A 22,591-nucleotide genomic window follows, 5' to 3' on the forward strand; every position below is an offset into this window, starting at 1 on the left:
ATCCAGTAAGAATACTGTACTGATAAAAAAAGAGGCTTGGTTTCAAATTTAAGATACTATAATTTAGCAGTAATATTAAAATAAAAAAATTAGATATACATATTCTTAATAATGACAAATCAACACTCAACTTTTCTGAAAGATTCTGAACAGGTTTGAGAGATTTCTGTGTTGTTTTTCCTCTCTCATGAGAATTTGCTGTTAGTACTTTGTGCCTAAATTTTTTTTTAAATTAGCAGCTCTGCAGAACAAAACATTAATTTTCCTACTGAAAGAGAAACACTTTAAGTTTTCTGTAAGTCTGTACTGAAATAACACCCTTGGCAGATGACAAAAGGTCACCTGGTTGTTCCACAGACATAATGGGCTTGAAATTTGCAGAGCAAACCCAAGCAGCAGTTGGAGAAGGCAGTTGGAAACGAACCTACAATGGAATCTACAGCATTTGCAAAAGTACTGTTTTTACACTGCAGAAGTCTAGCAGCTTTTTATACGGCCATGGGAGGTAAAAGAGGCAAGAGGCCTTTTATTATCCAATTCTGTTTTCTGTGATAAGACAGGTACATAAAGAAACATTCAAGCAGTAAAAGCTGTTAGGTATTTGTGTTAGCAATTTAGGTAAGAACATTTGACACAAAATGCAGACATTTTACCTGCATTCCTGATGAAGCTACACTAACAGCTCCCACCCAGATCCACTCACACATCCCCCCTCTCTTTACCCCCAGTCAAATATGTAAGAGCAAGGAGATGTTACTGTAGGATAGCTTGCAACACCACAGACTTCTTTAAATGACAATGCTCTGTCCAGCTGGATTGAGTCTATGCTCATTGGGGAGATCAATAGCAAATAATTTCATTTTTCTCTTGATTACACCCTTTCAGTCTGGGAAAAGAGAACGATTCAGCAATCAAACAGTACGTACAATTTATGAGTAGTCAATCTATGGATTAGTATTTGATTGCATAAACATATATGCAGTTATTTTTCACAATGAACAAACCCATATCATTAACTGTACATTTAGAATGTATTTGTCAGGTAAACTCTTTGTGATTAACAATTGCTAGTGGTGCCCTTTTGATTTGCTGAGGTTGCGTTTAATCTCATGATCAGAGGACCACCAGGTGTTTCCAGTCAGAAGGGATCTGCTTCAGTTCTTAGAGCTATCCTACACAAAAAAAAAGAAAGGGAAAAGATAAACTGGATTCTCCTGGGGCCAGCTGACAGCTGATTAAGCCCAACAGAAAGACAGGAGTTGTGAAAGATTCAGCTGAAGGTCAAATGATATAAAGGGCAAACCTGACAAGAGGCTGAAACACTTCGACTAAAAGGATCCCTTGCTAGGGGCACCCTGTGAACAGAAATGCTTATCTGATACCAAATACAGGCTGCTTGAATATACAAAAGAAATGATTACCTGAAGATCCTCAAGTCTGAAATGAATAATGATAATGAAGAAGATTTATGTTATACTGTAAAACCCACCAGAGTAATACGAAGAATCATCCAGCAAATAAATCAAAAACTAATTCAAAATTTCCACAACCACATGCATTATGAATTTGCAGACTAGGTGACTTCATCTGTTCTTGCAAAATCTCTGATTAGGACTTCCCTCAATGGAAATAAATTGAAGGAAAATGGTGCACATGCATTTGCTGAAGGGTGCTCAAAATGGCCAACAGAACCAATTCTGTGTTTTGATCCTTCCAAGTTTTCTTGACAGACACTAACAAATGTGAGAAGATATTTGTGTGTACATATATATGCAAACAAGAAGAGTCAAAATGATAGGAAAACAAAATATTTGGGAAATTCAGCATCTCTAAGGGGAACCAGAAATTTCACTTGGGTTGGCAAGTTAAAAAATGAACCTCCACTGAAAGAGTTGCTTGAGAAAGGTTAAGCAGCAGCTCATAGTCTTCAAAAGTGAAAATGTCATACAAGGGACAACCCTGACAATCTTTACTTTTACGTTCTAAACTTTCACTTCTGGGAAATGTACAGTATGATTATTTTCTTTACTGCTCTTAGAAATCACAGTCCAGGTTGGGAGACCATACTTTTACAACAGAGAATGAAATAATCTCACAGTTACCTCACTTTTTTAGCTTTATGTATTGATAAGGTTTCTCTATTTTATTTTTTTAAAGATGATCAAAACGAGACATAGAATCCTGGACAATATGTTTGCCAGTGATGGACTGGCTTTTCTGATTAACTCACAATAATCCTCTTGAGCAATACTCTTAATCTAGAACAGTCATTCACAGACTGGAGGCACTTTAGAGGCCGAAAAGCATCATCGTACGTTCAGAATAGTAACACCACACCTGAAATATAGCTTCCATAATTTGCAAATATCAAAAACTACAGGGACCAAACTGAGTAAGTAACTTCTTTGAAGCAACTCATTAATTGAAGGCAAAGCATGCCTGTTTTTAAATTGTTATTTTACTCTGTGTGACCAAGTGATGATTTTGACGTCTAGAGGAAATTCTTTACATTGCTGACTTCCAAAAATTCTGTCAGTATCCTGCATTCAGGGTTATGGCAATAGACCTGGCTACCCATGGAGGAACTTGCTTCCCATCTGTATCAGCAAGGGAGATGAAAGTCAATGTTTGTTTCCCCCAGCCACAACACCATGAAGACAATGACTGCTGCTTGCTGGTACTGCCATGTAATGTTACACGAGCAGCCAAACACAGGGAGAATGCTTTGTTTGCCAAGTACTGCCAAGTTCTCCTGCAGCCTCACTAACATTATCACCATCCTCCAATCACCTTGTAACTTTCTCAAACTTACAGCAAGAGTCATCTTCCATATTGCATCAAAGGAACAATTCTGATTTTCTGCGTATTACTACCACTAACTCAGATGAATTGAGTAAGTTATTCCTGAGATAAAATGTGCTCAGGGTTGAATATAATTGCCCCTCACTTTGATGGATATAATTTATACAAGCTGATCAAGAGCATTTATATATTATCACGAGGAAGTCTTCATTTTAGGTAGAATTCCAGTTAAAATACTAAGAACAAAGTATTTTGTCTTTTTGTTTCTTCCCTAGACAAGTGTTAGTAATTTTTCTTTTTAGCAGCCTAAAGTATCATGCTGGTATCTAATAAAGCTCTGTTTATACATATGAATTTTAGTATTTAGCCTTCCAAATACAATCCTGGATACATCATGCTGTAAGAACACAGTAGTAAGGTGAATAGTAGTGACTCTTCTACTTCATTTGCACAAAACCTGACAGCTTGACTCTAAAATGGACAAGAAGACCCAAAAAGGAAATGCCACTCTGAAAGCCTTTATTTATGCAAAGTTTATGAACTGATAAACATACAAGGAATACTCAAGACATGCCACACCTAAAGACCAACATGAAATCAAAGGCCTTTATTTCATGTTGGCCTTTAGGTGTGGCGTGTCAGTGCACACTAAATGATTAACCACTCTCCTCATAGTGGAGTGCATGTGTGTGTAAGAGTGAGCATTTTTATACACTGCATACACAATTGCCATCACTAATTAAAATAATTATCCAGACACTCTGGATCTTTATAGTAAAGATGTACAAAATAATATTTTAAACACTTATGACTGCCTTCACCATTGGTTCTTTCTTATGGGGATCACACTGGGAGTTCAAGATGTTAGAAATTGAGAATGCTACAGAAAGAAAGAAAAATAAATTTAATTCTTCCCAGCAAACACCTTGTAATTTGATGATACATAATGAATGATTACTAGATTTTCTTAGCAGCAAGAGGTATGTTTTGGTCACCCAAAACAGTACTTCCCAAATCAATCACAAAATAAAAACCATGACTGATTGATTGTTGTTATTCTACACCAAAAAGCAACCTATGGGATGGTGAAGTGGATTACCATGTTACTTTGATCTTTTCCAAACAGATTTCACTCAATAAACTGCTTATATGTTTTTATAATCACATCGTACTAGAGGCTGTTTTTCACTGTCAGGAAAATTTCTCTGGGTGAGAACGAAGAGTAACTAAAAACAGGTCCACAGGGATTTCCTGAAGAGGAATAAACAGCTTTTCTGAACTCCAAGATGGGTGAAGAAAAATTTGTCTTCTGCTGTACTAAAGGGAAAATTTCTCTGAAAGCATTGACAAATATCTTCCTACACAAACTATACTCTGACAAAACCATAATTTTGTCACCACTGAATTACACCCCTGAATATTAAACATTTGATGCAATGGACCATTTCTATTAAATCTGAAAGGGACACAGTCTCAGATAACAGTGACAACTGCATTCTGCCCAACTCATTGGTTTCACTGCTTCCTCCTCATTTGCCCTGAACTTGGGAGAAAATGTGTGATAAATAAGGAGGCTGATGAGGATTTCCCTGTTACGTGGGAGAACTGCAGCAGCACAGGGCTGTTAAAGACAAATGGCAACGGGACTGGGGATAATAGCTGCTAATGCAAGGCATTATACACAATGTGGGAAGGAGAGAAACGGGGTGAAATCTTGAGTGAAAATGATATTTTTGAATATATTTGTAAATTTGAAGCCATGAAACCTATTTAAGGAACATACTAGTATCATGTCTTCACCATGGCATTCATTTGTTAACACTAACAATAACCTGAGACTTGCAGGCCCCACTCATGTCAAACTGTCACTATGTTTGAAAGGCACTGGACTTGCTGATCTACTTTTAGCCAGATTCCTTATGCACAGCTTTAAGGTATCACTGAAAAAATACTGAACTTCACAGGATAAAAACTGTTCTTATACAATCAGAAGGCATATGATTAGCTAATAAAATACATTAATAAAATATCAGGCCCAGACAGAAGGAAATAAAATACATTTCTGCAGAAGAGATTAACATAGATATTCCAATGGATCAGGAAGTTTCAGTGACAGAAGGTATATTTAATATATAAAATCCATATAATGAGAAGCAGTTGAAAAAATAGGACACCTGTCATGTGTCCAAGAAATATCTTCATAAAAAAGCTGTCACATATAAACACTTCTCAGCAACAAAACCCTCTGCAACTGAACAAGGCAAATTTAATTCTGAATGTAGAATGTGCCTCAGCATGGATCTTATAATTACTAATATCCTTGAGCAACTGGATATCTCCAAATTCAAACAGCACTTACCTTTTCCTGTTAAGTAACTCCTTCCTGACATTTATGATTAATTGTACATAAAGGCTGTTGGTTTATCCTAGCAAAAGGACAGTTAAAAAGGAATACAATCAATGTGTATAAATATACCCAGAGGCAAACACCTGAGAAGGATAGGAACCAATTAAGCTCAAGGCCAATGCTGGCAGAAGAACAAATGGTAATAACTTGGCCATGAAGAAATTCAGGTTGCAAACAAAACAACCAAATGTTTTCAGATGAAAATTCACAATTTTGTGATCAAGATGACCTGGCTCTTTTCAGTAACCAGGGCTTGAGCTCAAGAGCCCAAGGATGCCTCTTACTTCCAGTCACACATCCTAAAAACAAAATGAATTTTAACACTCTTGCAAAATAAATAGATGTTAAATCCTGCAATAAATCTGCTTACTGAAAAAATATTATAATGGCTATAAATTATAAGATAAAAATACCTATAAACTCAGAAGTTAATCAATTCCCAAAGGTGTAAAACCTGATTTGCGTAGTTCCAGAAGACTATGGCTCCTCATTCAAGCTGTCATGACTCTGAAGGATCCTTTCCAGCAACAGTTAGAGCTGCTTAAATCCTGTTACAATAACGAACTCTGAAAAATCCCTTCACTTTCTAACAATATTCCTTACTCTTGCTCCAGCCCCCAAACACTGAGGGGCAAAAAATGCTGACACACCAGGCCTTACCATACCAGAACATAAGGAATAAGCTATAATTTTTCATGCCTTATGGAACTTGTTTCTATTCTGCCTATCACAAAACCTCAAGAAAATAATACTGAAGAATAACCAGTGTGCATGTGGGATACACCAATCAATCACATGCACGGTCCATTCACTGCCCTTTTCCACTTATTTTAGTAAATTTTATACACAAACCTATGGAAAACACGCAAATTAAGCAAGTACCTTTAGAATATTCAGTGTTTTGGGTCATGGGGTGCTTTTTTCCAAGCTGTGAAATTAGCAAACTTTTCACTAAGAAAGTTTGTTCTAGAGAGGTGAACCATTTCATCCTTAGATTAGATCGATTTGTGCTTCTTAAGGAACCATGAGGAATTTGCTCTATTGTCACTTGATCCTCCACCAGATCCATGATTTAACTTCAGCTTTTACTAATAAATATATTTTCAGTCATTAAATACAACAGCCTTTTATTTTGAGTCTTTGGCAATACTCATGTTCACCAGAAATGCCATTTCAATCAATCCCAACTTTTTTTTCAAAATGCAGAACAAATTAATTGCTTTGCTTCACCTAAAAAATATTTTCCTTTCTTTCCCTTTTTCCCCCTCTTATTCTTTTATTGATTGTTAAAAAACCCCCAAACCACAAAATACATACAATGACCAAATATGGATCGTCCTTGATAATCATAATTTTTTTCTCCCCAAAATATATCTGTAATATATCACACATGCAATTCTTAAGCAAGGAACACCAAAGCACTCCTAGTCCAGGATGCCCAGACCACAACATGACAAAATTCTTCTTCTGAACAAAAGCATAGTTAAATTCTTAAAAAAGAAGATGGTGATCACTGCCAATTTAGTGATCTTCTGTGTTTATTGATAATGATACCTATGTTCATCCTTAATTATTGTTGCTTTGCTTTATTAGAAATATTATTTGGGGGACAAATAATTTTGTTCATCAGATAGGTAGGGTTGTTTTTTTTTTTCAGAAAAAATCCTTTTCTATTTCAACTACTTTTCACTTCAGACTGAATCAGAAATCAATTCTTTACAAGGTTCTAAAGTGAAGTTATTAAAAATTGCTTTATACACTCAAAATTCTTCTTTCCTATCTTTCTTTCTTTCAAGGAAAATACCTATTTTCAACCAAGACTTAATAGCAACAGATGGAGGACATTTGCTAGTATAGCTTCTTTTTTTTCCACTCTGGTGTGTTTTTCTTCTTAAATTGAAGTGCTGCAAGTGATAAATATAATATTATTACATACATATACATATCTATATGCAAGGAAACATACATTCACCGCTATATCATTATTTATGTACTGGAAATTTCTAAGTAATTAAAAAGAAAAACAGGGCCAGCTTTTGCAGGTGGAAAGTGAATGTACTTACAGAAGCTCTAAGGAAATTTTCATTGTGCTAATGCAGCGCTATGATTGTTCAAAAAACTGAGTGGATGTGATGACTCTATAAATACACGCACTATTCTTATTCAGAATTCAGGACACTGTATCTCACTGCATTCTTATTCTGCCTCATTTAATACTTACAGGCATACTGTAAGAGGGTTCCAGTATCACTGGCACTGACATCTTCCCTTGAAGATTCAATTTTGTCAAGTAAAAAATCTTTTCTCCCACAATCCTCTCCTTTTTCATGCGCCGTACGCTGTACAGTCGAAAGCGAACCGCATAATTCCCAATCATCTCCGACTCGACGTGATTAAATTTGAATGTCTCTGTGAAGACAGGGCACGGTCCCCGCTGGATGCTGGTTTTTGCTCTCTGCTTCTTTATAGGGAGAAGAACTAGGTGTACTTGCCACGAGCTTCCACCTGTCCTGCTGTATGTTGGAATGTCTGTGACAGCTGTCACTGTCACCAAAAGCTTCTGTTCCTGTGAGTCATAGTCAAAAGTCACATCCAGTGTGCCATATTTAGCTACTGGCTCAGGATCAAAAGGTTTAGGAAGCTGTGAAGATGATCCTCGAGCTGACATATCCTGAAGAAGAAGAGAAAAAAAAGACATTTATTTATTTATTTATTGTATTCTATTATTAAATCTGGCATGGAAATTATGGTATACTCCAGACAATATGAAGCCACTATGATCTTTTTGTTCATTTCCTAAACAAGGTTATTAAGCACTGAAAGCCCAAGGAAGTGGCTGACTGGCAGTCAAGATGAAATCAAGATTTTACCTGGCCAATACCACCAAAAGCCAGGAGCCAATCAGTCTGAACTGATTGAGTTAAGCTGTAGTGACCTCTCCTTCTGTGCCTCACATGTTAAAAAGTATATACATTGGTTACAAGATAAAATCACCTTATTTCACCTACTTCACACATACATTTTAAAGTTCACCTATTACACTGCTTGAAGAGACAGCGAATGATTGAGAGCACAGTGAGATGCCAGCAAAGAACACAGGAATTACAAACCTTACACACACAGCTCCTGTTGCAGTCCGCAAGAGTTATATGAATATGCCAAAAATTATCATAGAAACATAAAATCACAGAAAATTTTGAGTTGGAAGGGACCTTAAGTATCTTTTAGTTCCAACCCCTCTGCTATGGCCAAGAATGTCACTCTCAAGGCTTCATTCATGTAATTTTACCAGAACTGTACAAGATGTATCTGTTTTGAATTCATTTTCTGAGCTCTCTGTAAACCATGTTCAATCCCAAAATTGTATTTTAAACTTAAAATTCAGATGGTTTATTGTCACTTCAAATTTTGAATAAAATACTGATCCCCTATAAAATTACAACAGCCAGTTTGATAGGGATACTGAAAGAGAAAATATTTAGAAGTACAGGTCAACCCACTGCTCATACAATAAATTATTCTGAGTATGTAAAACAATGGTATTTCAAGTGTGTCTTCACATTATCAAAGATAAGCTTGTTTACATGAACAAACAGATGCCAAAACAAAGCCTTCTGGGCTAAGAAATGTTCTTATTTTAACCTGGCTGCCAGATAGCTGTGGGAATACATTCCTGTAAAGGCTTCACTCCTGAAGCTTTGAGTGGCCATAAAAAAACATTGGCAGCATTCTCAGTTCTTACTGAATATGCTTACATTAACGTCTGGAGTAACACAAGATGGGAAGGGCTTGCAGCTGGGCCTTCCAGACCTTGCACCAACACCCCAGGTACACATCATCAACTACCAACAGGGCTGCTTAGACAGAAACATCAGGGCTGCGCTCTAACACGTACTCCAAAACTTCTGGTAGCAACAAAAGACAAATTTGTAGCAAAAGAGCTTCTTCTGCACATGGCATCACTAATTAGACTTCACCCATAGATGTCAGTGCAGTAACTGGTTGCTAAAGGCATTTCAATGAAATACGCGTCAAAAAAGTTGATTTCTTCATATAAAAAATTACATATATATGATTACAATCTATAGCACAAAAATAGGAACATTAAGTGGCCCAAATCACAAGAACAGCATCAAAAAAAACCTTTGCAAATTTTTTTTTTCATAAAACTTATTTTACATTATGGGGTGTTCAGTTTGAAAAAGTGCTGGGATTCATAAAATTAGAGGGTTTTTAGAAAAGTGGTTAAAAAGGGCATTAACAGTAGTTTATTTATGTTGTCTGAAAAACCACGTGGAAGAATTTTGACTACAGTCTTTACAGTGTGATGAAATTTTCTGACTGGTTTAAAATGGTTTAAAAAATAATTCACTCTTACTGGGAGCTGGTTTGAAAGCTAAGATGCCACAAAGGTAACTACAGCAATCTGAAATACTAGGGTCCTATTTTCCGACAAACTACTTTTTTTTTTTAAATTAAATGAGCAGGAGTATTACTGCCTGTATAACTGTGCATTGATCTTTAGATTAAAGAAGTGTTTCACCACGCTCAGCTATTTCCATTTACCTCTGGACTAAGAACCGCTGTGCTGTCACTGGGAACATCCTCTTCGTACCCTTTGTTATGAAAGCTTTCTATTTCGTGTCCCGTGCTTCCCTCACTTGGGCACTTATATGAACACCTTGGGCTGTTGCTGCACTGGGAATATTCACATTTGCTGTCTCCAACTTCAGAAGGTGTACAGGAAAGATGAGGGGAGCCACTGTCATCCTGGTATGGAGGCGGCTGCAGTTCATCCAGCGGAGGTGTTCTTCTCATCCTCTGAATGCAGTTTGCTGAGAATAAGTGAAAATGCTTTGCTTACTTTCTGATTGTTCACTGTTCAAACAGTTCTGTGGAAAATGTAAATCTAAATGCCTGGACAGAGAATTTAAAAATCTATGTATGGCTTTTTTTTTTAAACTTTACATTTCAAATCTGATGAAAAATACTACTGAAAAAAAAATGTTCAAAACTGAAATGAATGATCTCTCAGATGAAAGAAATTTAGATAAAAGCAAAGTTTTAAGTGTATAGTCAGAATAGATTGTGCAAACCACATGGAAATAAATATAGCACGGATATGACATGACAAAAATTCAAGGCTTGAATTTCAGGGATGCTTACCTTGCAAAAACCTTTGGATATCTTAATTCAGATTCCGTGCAGATGGAATGTAGGCCAATTATGGAAACAAAATGCACTCCCTAAAGCCATGATATCAAGCTGATTACCTCCCATGCAGTTGCCCACCAGGGAGATACTAAATTAAACTCTGAAGACAAGTAAGGTACTAAAAAAGACAACCTTTCACACAAATGAACTCTGCTCACCAGTGAATTTAAAATGTGAAGCAGTGTCTCAGATTCCTTATTACTTGTTAAGGACAACTAAAGGGTACATATCCAGTGTCTGGAAGTTACACACTACCTCTAGTCACTAAAGACAGTGGAAAAAGGATCAAGTATTCATCCCAATCTTGTGTTTGGGATGAATACTTGATGCTGACCATCTTTGCTTTTCACACGATAGATAGATAGATAGATAGATAGATAGATAGATAGATAGATAGATAGATAGATAGATAGATACAAATGTGGTTATACATCTCAGAAATTAAACCTGATGCATGGCTACAGACACTGAAAGTTAATTCAAAAAAATTACATTTCAATTTTTTATCTCATATTTTACTATGCAGCATTACACAGTTGAATAGAATAGGGAAAAGACAGAAAGGTGTGCAGCAGCTGAAATGAAAGGAATATCAAGGACAGGTAAAGAACTGTCTCAGATTTTGTTTACATTTTCTGTAGAGGTTTCTATGAAGATTTCAATGCCCCTGACATAAAGAATTACCTTATACATAAAAATTTCAAAGCAAAAATGCTTTCTGGTGTCAAACATACCATTTCACACACAGAAAAACCTACCAAACAAGCAAGTTAAAGAAAGTATTAACTGGGGAATGCAGGGCTCTTCTCTATTTCAACAGCTCCTAAAAGAACCATAGCAAAAAAGTAATTAAAACACTCCCACAAGATGAAACCACTGTCAGGAACCCTCTCATCTCTGATAAACCCATCAGAGCCAGCCTGCCATTCAGAATGATTCCAAAATACTGTTCCAGCACTCCTGCAAAAGGTTTTCTGCTGTTAGTGAGCCAGTGCTACTAGCTCTTGAAATTCCAGTCCCTCAGGGCTGGAAAACAAAACAGACAGCAGGGAATTCTATACTTGAATTGTAGTCATCTGTCTAGCAGAAAAACATGAAACCTCACCTATGAATATTAGACAACTCATGCCCATGAAACTGGATACACATAGAATCTAAACTGATATTTTAATCATAATAAAATAAAGATGTGCATCATTTGACTGCCTATACCATGAAAACTTTGTCATAATCTATATCATTAAATATTCTAGAAAATTCAGAAAAATAGCATTTCTTCTCATTGTTGCCAAAAGGCAACAAACAGCATTAAATGAGACGGTAACAATCCGGCAGCCCTGAGTTTCTTTCTGTTCACTTGTCATCAAGTCTGGTAAGAATTTTTAACACACAGCTTTTCCATAATCTAATGAAATGAAAATGTGTCCAGGTAGTTATCAACACCATTATTGTCTTACTTGAGTAAATAAATGACTGTGTGACTCACTTTTTTCACTTTGATGAACTCCATTATATGTCCCTATGGGAAAACTGTACAGGCTGTGTGACAGAAAAGGTGCTTTTAATGCAGGCATGGGAGAAGTGAAAACAAAATTCTTATTAACCAACTATGACTCAAAAATCTCAGAAAAAGCTAAAACACTGGGGCAGGTTTTAACTACATATTTTTCAAATTTCAGTTTAACAAAGTGAAATAGCATGTAAATTCTTAAAACAAGTATCTGGGATCAAAAATCTAGAGACACCTCTGTCTAGATTATAAACTGGTTTTGAACAACAGCCTTCTGTAAAAAGAAAGATATGAAAGTTTTCAAATTAATTCTCAAGGTGAAACTGTCTCATTTTAATTTCCCCCTCCCCACAGTAAATGATGCAATAAAATGAAATTTTTTTGCTACGGTTCTTTGAAAACCATGAAGATTTGAATTCCATCGAGACATTCTAATGACAGATTATATCAAAGACAAGTGATATCACAGACAGTAGTGAATACAGCAATACTAAATATCTGATCCTGGGTATTTTCCTTAAAAATTACTTAGAAGTAGTGACAACCTGTCTAAAAAAATTTTGCATATGTATCTAAGTTTAAAGTACAAAACCACTGCTAGGGCTTGCTGGCTTATCACGAATTGTATTGGAGAACATTTGGAGCTGAAAGGCAAGATGATCTGAAATGTGTGCATATTTACACGTGAAACCCCTGTGTGTTATATACCTCATACCTTTTATTTAAGGTGCAAGTTTTGGACACAGCTATGTATACTTCTGTACTGTGACAAAGACAAGGAATACCTCCCAAAGACCACTGAATGTGACTAATAACAGCTGCTAAAGAGTTACAAGCAAATGGGTACACTGAAAATCTAAAATTAATCATTGCATTGCTTCTATGCAATTTTCAAATCACATAGAAAATACCTTTTGTAAATTCATTTGTAAATTAAATAATCATATTAAATAACCACATCGCCTTGGACTAGATAGGGTAAAAAACAAGCCAGCATATGTCCCAAAATTGGAAGTAAGATACAATCACGGAGAAATCAAATCAGGTTTAGTCTGAGCTTCCTACCAGCCAGAAAATGGCATAACAGAGAAAAGACAAATAGAAAGAAAGAAGAATAGAAAGACAGAACCTTACATTCAGTTCTCCACCCAAAGTATGTGAAAATACTTGGTATTCTCATGATATGAGTGAAACTAAATTTGTTTAGTAATGAGTATTTGGTAAACTCTAAATTGAGAGTACAGTGTATTAGTGTCAATAGCAAGATTTGAATAAACACTTTTTAAAGGGGTAACTGCTTTAATAAACGTTTTCATCCTCCCTCAGTCAGCTGGGAAAATAGTCACTTCATGGTGATAGTAAGGACCTTGCTTAATAGCTGAAGAAACCAGAAATAAACAAAATACCTGACAAACCTGAGCAATTAGCATTTTGCTGGTAGACTCAGAGATTACAGCATGTAAACTGTCATCAGCACATTTAAGTCAGAAGTAAATAAATATCTTCTTTTTAGTATTGCTTGTTAAGCAGTGAAGGGTCATCTGTTTTCCTAAGGTCCTGTAGGACAGGTTGCAAGGGAAAGGGGCTGATACATACCTTGCCATCAACCTCAAAAGACTCACAAGCTAAATCTGACAGAGCAACCTAGGCCAAACTGAGCATTCCTGGAACATACAATTGGTAACTATGAGAAAATTCAGAAAAATTTCAGTCATTTTGCTGGGAGGGAATCAAAGTTTAAAGATGCAGAAGTTTATCATAAGAAATGCTTTAGGTTTTCAGTTACTACTTGAAATTGCTTCTTCCAAAGCTGCTCATTTCTCCTCTCTGTTCTGGTCTCTCATGGACCAAGCCAGGCTGCACATCCCACTGTGCAGCTGGTGATGTCCTTTTCCCATGTTTACAGCATTAATACTTTCCTATTGTAATTATGTTTCCCAAAGGTTCACAGCAGCAGCACCAACCCAGTCCCCCTTAGCCCTTATTTCCTGAGTAATTCCAAGAACACCCATCTCTTAACATGGAAAAAGAAACTGCCCTTGTGCCTTTAATTCCCCTGTCTCATAAGCCATAATTAACTACACTTCTGCAGCTTCAAGTTCCTCATGTACAGTACGTCTTTAAAAATTCACATTGTTGTGGGAGGCAACAGTATCACAACACCCCTATTGGAAGCTGGCTTCCAGTTCCTTTAAAATAAATAATCACTTCATAAATCAGTAATTTTTGCAAGTCACATTTTGTAATTGTCAGAATATCTTCATACTCCAATGGTACCTTTCCTTTCTCTAATATATCTCTGCTCATACTCTGCTACATAATTATTTATTTTTTAAATCAAACGTAAATTTCAAGTTTTCAAGCCTTCAAGGGGTTCTATGTAAATGCTAAGACAATTTAAATAAAACATAAAATGAAATACATGTTTAAAAATTAAACAAACCTTTCTTATTCTGAATGATTAAATACCCTTAGAGATTTCTGATAGGCAGCACAGACAGTCCAAATGGAATTTTCATGTTTGAACTTTTCTACCATCCAAAAATATTATGTTGACTGAATTACCCCACATTACAGGGAGTATAAATATAAACATTAAATATTGAATGAAACCTCAGGCCTCTCCTTCCTTTAAAATTAAAAGCTTACATGCATTTTTGTGAGGACAAAACCCAAATTATTTCACAGAATAACAAATTACCTTGGCATTATTCTATTTCTTTTCCAAAAGAGTTGTGGCATGAGTCATGCTTAATGAAAAAAGGGGAATATAGGAGGGGTATGAGGTTATTGTGGACAACAGAAAAAAAATTATTTCTTTTGCATCTGCTTTTCTCTTGCATTTGCCACATTTTAGACTTGTATTCACAGCTATCTTCTACATTAGACAATTCACTGTAAACAAGAAAAAGTATAGTATCTGTGCGACTGGGTTTTTTTTCTCCATTAATAGATATCTCTGCTTCCTAAACTTTAAAAATTCCATACACTAAGAACTTACTTCCAGATCTGTGGAAATCAAAACAGCATTGCTGTCATTTACACCTGATGTCACGTGAAGCTTTTAGCACTGCATTTTCCTCATTCTCTCAAGCTAATGCTACTGGTCATTCATGTAATATAAATGTTCTCTTTTGCTTTTTAAATAACGAAAATCAAAATTTTAGAATTATCTTTATGTCCAGTTCTTAAAACTTCAATTTTCTTCCACAGGAAAGGTCTAAGACCAACTGAAACACACATAGTATTTTTTTTTACTGTGTCTGTTTACATCTTGAGCTTGGAGAATTACAGCAGTGTTTTGTTTTCCTAAAAAAGAAATTTACTCTTTGCTCTCTGTACTTACTAAAGCACTTCTTATTTGTAAGAATTTATGGTCTGTTTTACGGAGCAATACAGAAAAGCCCAGCACTAGTGAAAAAAAAGTCTCTTTCCAAAATTAGTGCCATTTATAACATTTTAAGTACAAATACATTATTAAAAGCATTATCGTGAACTAGCTGTCAAAGACATTCTTTTGTTTCCTTCCCAAATATTTTGGTTGTCTTTCAATGAAAATTATACATTGCCATCTATTGAATTAATTTGTTTTCAATTGAAGTATCATTCTCTGGTTCCTTATAGAGCATTGATATTAATTGGAATAGGAAGGATTTCTGCTACCTGGCTCTATATTTCTACTTTTCAGTTGTCCAGAATACATCTAAATAATACTTAAATCTAATGGTTCAATATTTTTAATTTTTTATTGACGTGAATATCAATATATCAAGCTCCAGAATACTTTTGTTTTTAATTTTAAAATCTCTTGTTTTCTGAGACCCATTCAGCTCTAAAGCTTTTTGAAAGCTGTGATCTTTAAGAAGTGAAATTGTTTGCCTCCCCTTCCATAATTTTATTTCCTCAGATAAAGCATATGCCCATTCAGGTAGAAAAATGTATTTTCCTTTCCATTTAGATGCTGGTTACACTTTTACTATTTTTATAAGCAGCCAAATTTCCTTTACAATACTTTTCAGATCACTATGTTGACTAACTTAGTAAATGAACAGGTATTCTTATGCAGCTCTGCTCACTGTTTTTTCCAAGTTATCAAAATTGTTAGAAAAATATCACTTCCAAAAAGGTAATAAGTTAAATGAATCCACAGAATCTTCCTTTTATTTATTCTTCCCTCTTTTAAAATATGCTAGAAGTCCTGCTTGCTGAGGGTGATTGACAACCAGCCTTGAAATCTTAGGAGTATCTTGGTGACAAGGAAATGCCTTTTATCATCTCTGTGAAAATTCTCCCAAATTCGGCTCTCTCACCAGCATTTATGGATGCTTTAGGGAAATTCAGAGCTTAACAGCTAAAAGCTTTGAAAACTCCCCCCACTATAAAGCATCCTAGGCCTATGAGAACCCCATTTTCTCACCAGTATGTGCACAGCAGCACCTCCCTCATACCTCCAAACAGTAGCAGCAGGATATGGGCATAGGAAATATTTTCCTGTCATTGCTATACTTCTTTTGAGTACAGTTATCACCTTAAATTAAAGCTCAAATTCCAGTCCAGTTTAATTCTACTACAGCTGTGGTATTAAGCACAGGAGCTGAGCAGCAATGAAGTACTGAAAAGGTGAAAAAGATCCCACAGAGGTCTAAAATCAATTCTCAGTGAAGTATTGTAACACACAGCTAATATTCCTGTAATGTTCCTGCTCTCACTCTATTCAGTCTCAAATGAGGAAACAAAGCATGATTAGAAAGCAAGATTAACGTGTTGTGTGGATAATTTTCTCAAGCATTTTAAAGTTTTTGCATCTTATTTCAGGCACATTTGGTTTTATTTGACAAAAACCAAAAAAATACAAAGTTTTCAAAGTGACACAAAATTCCCCTTTCAAGAACTTAATTCATTTACTGATATACACAAGATGTGTTCAGCAGTATATACAATACTTACAGTATTTAACTATCAGAATTCCATCACTCTTTTTTCCATACTTTTATTATAGGTAAAATAAAACTGCTCTCTTATTGAGAACTCCTTCTGCAACTTAAAATGCAGTAACTTCATGGTTTCTTAAAAATACCTCTACCCTGGTAGCTGCATTTTGCAATTTAAAAAAAGGACGTAAAATTCCTTACCATTTAAGCTTTCTAATAAATAGAAACAGGTGAAAATGAACAATAAAAGGTACTTTGCATCAAGAATTGCTTACAGAATAGGAACACAATGCTTGATTCCTTTGCCTTGTTTTCACAGCATTTTTGACTGCAAAGGATTCTCTCTTGGAGTGGGTTACTAACAAAGCAGCACTACAAGGATTATGCATAAAACCTTTCAGTTAGATTTAAATTTTCTGCCCATCTACTTCAGCTAGCTATATGATCACAATTTGGCTATCTCACAGCTGGTAACACAGATATAAGTGAAATATATATTATGGTGGATTATGGTAGTGTTATAATAGTAGAAGTTAACAGGTTTGGCATTTTATGGATGGAGAACTGAAGTACAGGGTGAAAACAAGACAATAAAGATTGCTGCGAATCTAGCTCAGAAGTGCCCCTCATCACAGAAAGCTTTCAGAGAACTGTGGAACAGAAAAACAGAAACCAAGTATTTTACAACTAGTACTCTAGCCACTTCTTCTGTTGGTTTTTGAGGGTTTGGTTTTGTTTGTTTGTTTTAATTTTTATTTTTTATACTTCAGGTTTTAAAATTGTTAATCTAAAATACACTTGAAATTAATACCACAACCAAAATGAAAAATTCCCATAAATATAACACCATCAACATGAAAACCTCTCATATATATACACCCCCACAGAATTTTCCAATACCATCAGCTTTGCAGTGGAAGAGAAGGAACAGAAAATAAAAATTAAATCATGCAGGTGGGGAAAAAAGGTACAGGGAATAAGGGAAAAAAAGGCAAAAGGAGAAAGTAGTGCAATGATTCAGGGAAAAAAGAGTGGTTTGTTGTCAAATAAGCAAAGAAAAGAAATAAAGAGAGAAAAGTTTAGTAGATCTGCATAGAAAATGAGAATGTGCAAAGAGAGAAATAAAGAACAGACAAGATGCAAGCAGGAATGAAAATTTACAAACAGGTAAAATAACAAAGCAAAAATGACAGAGGAAGAAAGGTGGAGGAATGGGAAAATAAAACAACATATGACATGCAAAAAAGTAGTTCAGATCTGAGAAAAAAGCAATGTCAACAGAGCAAAGAGATAAAAGAGAAAACAGTGATGTCTGATGAATGGAAATATCCATATTTGTAGGTGAAAATCTGCACAACCTTGAGAACACAGCTAGTTACATTCCAGGAGAGGCAAGACACTTCCCACAATTAGCATTTATTTCTGCATTTATATTTTATATTTATTGTTATTCTTCCTTTAGGTGGAAAGACAGTGGTAATTATTTATTCAGATCCTAGAATTGCAAAGGACCTTGATTTCTCTTATCTCTTCAGGCACTTTCCTTGACACACTGGCTCAGTGACTTGCTCTAGCAAAATGGACTGCCTTCCCTGCAGTATATTAAAGTATTTCTGGTAAAAACATTCTAGAAAAATCAGATTTTGTTTTGTTTTGAAACAGTTCTCATAACTTTACTAAATAAAAAAGCAGCTAGAACCCAGAAAAAAAAATCTACTATGATCTCAGTTTGCAGGAGCACCTAACAGGTCAACAATAGAAGAAAATTGTCTGTGTAGGGTCAAGAACTCCTCTTAAACCTTTCAGACATTAGCATCTGTAGAAAGTTCGCTTAGGAATGGTTCTGGTATCATTTACAGAGCCAACTCTACAGAAAAAGAAAGGCAAAATAGACACTGAAAAATCACAGGAAATGGATATGCTTCGAAACCAACGTATCTTTCCTTCACACACCCAGTAAGAGGGCTAAGAATTCACAGAAAAGGCACAGATTAACCAGCAGGGAGCATGTCAGTCTGTTCTGCTCACTCCAGCAAGGCCTCAAACAAGTTTCTCCAGGCATAAAGAAACACAATTATTCAAAACTAAATTTCTTGCACTTCTTTGCGGCGCTTCTGAGACCTCCTACGGTCACAGACGAGCTGCTTTACTAGGCTTACATGCAATGTATGAGGTAGGTGTTGCTATGTTTCCACAGTTGTCATACAACTCACAAAATAGGTAACTTTCTGCATTTTGACAAGACCAAATGAATATGAGTCTGGCTGGTAAAGATATTTTCACTCAGCCACAGCAGCAGCCGTAAGAGCTAAGCAAGAGCTTATGAGGATGAGAAAGCAGTGGTCCAGCTGCATAAGGGCTCCTGAGAGCTACAGCACGGTGCTTCAGCCCACAGCAAACAGCAGGAGAGGAGCTGCTCTCCCATGTCATCCACCCAAACAAACAGCACTGAACAATCGAGGAACAGTCACTCTCAACACACTGAACTTCCCAAACAGCATCTGGAAAATGGTGTTGTCATGGTCTCATACTCACAATAACAAACCTACTGGCCATTGGCACAGAGTGAAAATATGCCTATCCATGAAATTTTTTTTCTCATAGACCTTTCTTACACTAGGAAAAATTTATATATCTAATTTAAAATTAAAGTTTGATGCTGCTTGCTGAATAAGAAACTTAAAGGTGGTGCAGAGCAGTTAATTAGTAATCAAAGTCTGACAGCTACAGCTGCAAAATGTTTGTATGATAATTTCAAAATTGAAAATTATTTATTTCACTCTACATGAAATTAGTGTACGCTCATTAGAAAGTCAGTGATTATCCTGAAAAGTACTGCAGGAACATTTTGGTAGCTGTGCTACAGCAGCAGAAATACACAACACATGACTCCAGGCCAATTACCATCACATCCTTGCTCATAATTTGGTGTCAGTGAAGTTTTTAGGTCTTAGTTTTACAGTTGAAAACATATTCAGCAGAATGATGTTTAACATGGTTCAAAATCAGAACGTTGCTGCATCCTGCATTAAATACATATGACCTACCAGTGTAGCACTTCCATTGTTAGAAACAAGCAGACAAACAAAACCACCAACCAGCCAAAAAAAACCACAAAAATTCCCCGAAATCCACTACTACTGACACTAAAAAAAAAAAACCCCAAACCTAATTGCAAATAAACAAATAATACAAGAAGCAAAAGAGATCCAGAATATTTTGCTAACTGGTGGCATTCTACTATAGTATCATTGAAAATTTTATTTCAACAAAATGGAAACATCAACACATATACTTTATGTTAAAAACATCTTAAAAATAGTTTACACACACATATATGTAAACACACATATATACACACATACACACACACAGCCCCATGGCCATGTACCAGTAACCATTTAAGGTTGATGTAATATTAAATATAATTGAGATTACAGTGAGGAAGTAATGTGCATTACCAAATGCTGATGTTAGACAGCAAATATTGACCTTTGAAATTTAACAAGTGAAAAGAGCCTTAATTTGCTTGTTATTCCAACTTTCTTTAACAATAAGTATGATAGCTTAGATAGCAAAAAGAAAAAAAAAAAAAAACCAAACCACAACCCCACAGCATTTGCCATCACTTTGCATTAACATTTTGACCAGTCAACAATTCAGCAGTGATGAAATGTGCAGTTTGATTCAAAGTAAGACAAGGCTATTTAAATAACTCAAAATAAGAAATGGTTATTGAAACATTAGAATTTTGATAAGCGATCACAGCTGCACTAGAATTAGTTTCTATAGCAACAGAGGAAATAATGTGGAGAATTGCACTGCAATACAAGATGGATTCCTTACAAACACTGATGTTCAAATAGAAAACTTCAAAATTATTCACTGTGTTAAAATATTTTTATTAAAATAGATTTTCAAATATCCTCTATCTTGTACTTCATATATTGCACTATTTTTGTTCTCTGGTATTCCATTCTAGTCTATCCATTCAAGTTTTCACACTTTATCCCAATGTTTACCTTCCTATTTTAAAATTAATTAAAGTGCCTTATTCTGAAAAACACTGGATCTTTAACCTCAAATTAATCTTCATTTTCAATTACTTGTTTGTTATCCCTACATAGAAGCCCACACTACATTTATTTTTCAAGCAGAGCTCTTGTGAGACAGCAGAGAATGCCTTGCACATCTATTCATAAGAAGATGCATCACAGCCATGAGAATTAACATCACCATGGAACTTCAGAAACTTACACTCATGTGAGACTTGCAGGAGCTTTTATCAGTGTGCACTCTCATGTCCTAAGCATGATTAAGAAACCAGTGCAGACCTATTAGTATTCATGGACTGAATACCCATAAGATGGTAAGATAAAGCCTTTCATCTGAGCACATCTTTTAGATTTCAAGTGTTGCTCATTTCTAACACCAAGAATTATTGTTTCATTGCATCATCCCTGATTCTGGCTATTTTTGGCAACTAATTAAAAGCATATGCCTGAACCTTTTATGTATTTTGCCCTTATAATGAGACCTATTACTCTGGCTTATTCCATCCTTTTGAGTTCCAAAGTATCTTTCGAGTTACCATGGATACAAGTGATATGCTTTCTCCCACAACTGCTTTGTGTGCCTTATCGAACACCAGAAAACTGGCACAGTAGGAATCTAAGCCATCTATACAGGATGAATATCTAACCCCTTCAAGTGTTTGTCTTCGTCTTCCCACCCAAAAAAATAAAAATCAAACATGCCTACAGTACCATTTGTAATGAAATAAACAAGCAGGGGGTTTTTTTGTCTGAAATCCAGGACTTTTGCTCAAGGAAAACAAAAGAAAAAAAGATCCAGACATAAATTAATTTAATCTGACCAACACTGAAACAGTGTTGAAATGAAAAATGGGAATCATTCTGAGTTTGCTGCTTATTTTGAGTTGACAGAGTTTAAGTGTTTCTACATCAATATATCCACAGAAGATGGAAAACACGGCAAATCTCAATGAGCATTTCTAAAAGGAGTCGCAGAAACATTACTTGCAACTCTGAGATTATGCATAAACTAGAGTAAATAGAACTCCCATAAACTCCCTCTTTATACCAATTTCTTATGGACATTTTCAAATGCAGATTGCTTTCCAACAAGCTGGGAATAATTTGTACTTATTCAGTGGAGAAGAGGGCAGTTAAACAGATTTTCCCATTATGCTTTTTGTATTCTGACCTCTTCTCAAAAACAAAAGACTCTCACTGAGACAGCAAAATTTAACAGTATTCAAAAACCAAGTGCTGATAGCATAATCTGAATTTATGTGTGAAAAGTAAAGGGGAATAACCAGAAGGAAAAACAAATTATTGTAATACAAACTTGACAGAAACTCAGAACTGTCTCCCAACTTTCAATGCATTAAATCATTGGAAAGACACCAACTGCATAAATGAGTGTCATGGTGGCAACTAAGAGCAAGAAAGACAGTAAAGGCTGAGTAGACAAATGCTGCTCTTACCTCTTTTCCTCAGTTATCTTAACTTGTCTAAGTATTACAACAAAACACTTAACAAAAAAAATACTTGGCTTCTTCACATCCACAGGCTCAACCCTGCTTTAAAATACAGAGAATTTGAAGTATAATATCTGAGCCAGAGCCATACATAAGCCCCAGACTCTTACCCTTGATAGTATTATGAAATAACTGTACCATTCTGCAAGTTTTCCACAAGTTTT

The 22,591-nt window shown here is 35.5% G+C and overlaps 1 protein-coding gene across 4 annotated transcripts in view; it reads right to left on the reverse strand.

Moving 5' to 3' along the window:
• SYT14 (synaptotagmin 14) overlaps positions 1-22,591 on the reverse strand; it is an 87,235-nt gene that overhangs the window by 19,071 nt on the left and 45,573 nt on the right. For all 4 annotated transcript variants that reach the window (XM_058020098.1, XM_058020097.1, XM_058020096.1 and 1 more), the window contains 2 exons: positions 9,776-10,044; positions 7,431-7,880 (listed from right to left, as the gene is read on the reverse strand). In XM_058020098.1, the coding sequence (XP_057876081.1) occupies positions 7,431-7,880; positions 9,776-10,044 (719 nt within the window). The remainder of the gene's footprint in view (positions 1-7,430; positions 7,881-9,775; positions 10,045-22,591) is intronic.

The sequence above is a fragment of the Melospiza georgiana genome, chromosome 3, assembly GCF_028018845.1.
Source record: "Melospiza georgiana isolate bMelGeo1 chromosome 3, bMelGeo1.pri, whole genome shotgun sequence".
In the NCBI taxonomy this organism is placed as follows: domain Eukaryota; kingdom Metazoa; phylum Chordata; class Aves; order Passeriformes; family Passerellidae; genus Melospiza; species Melospiza georgiana.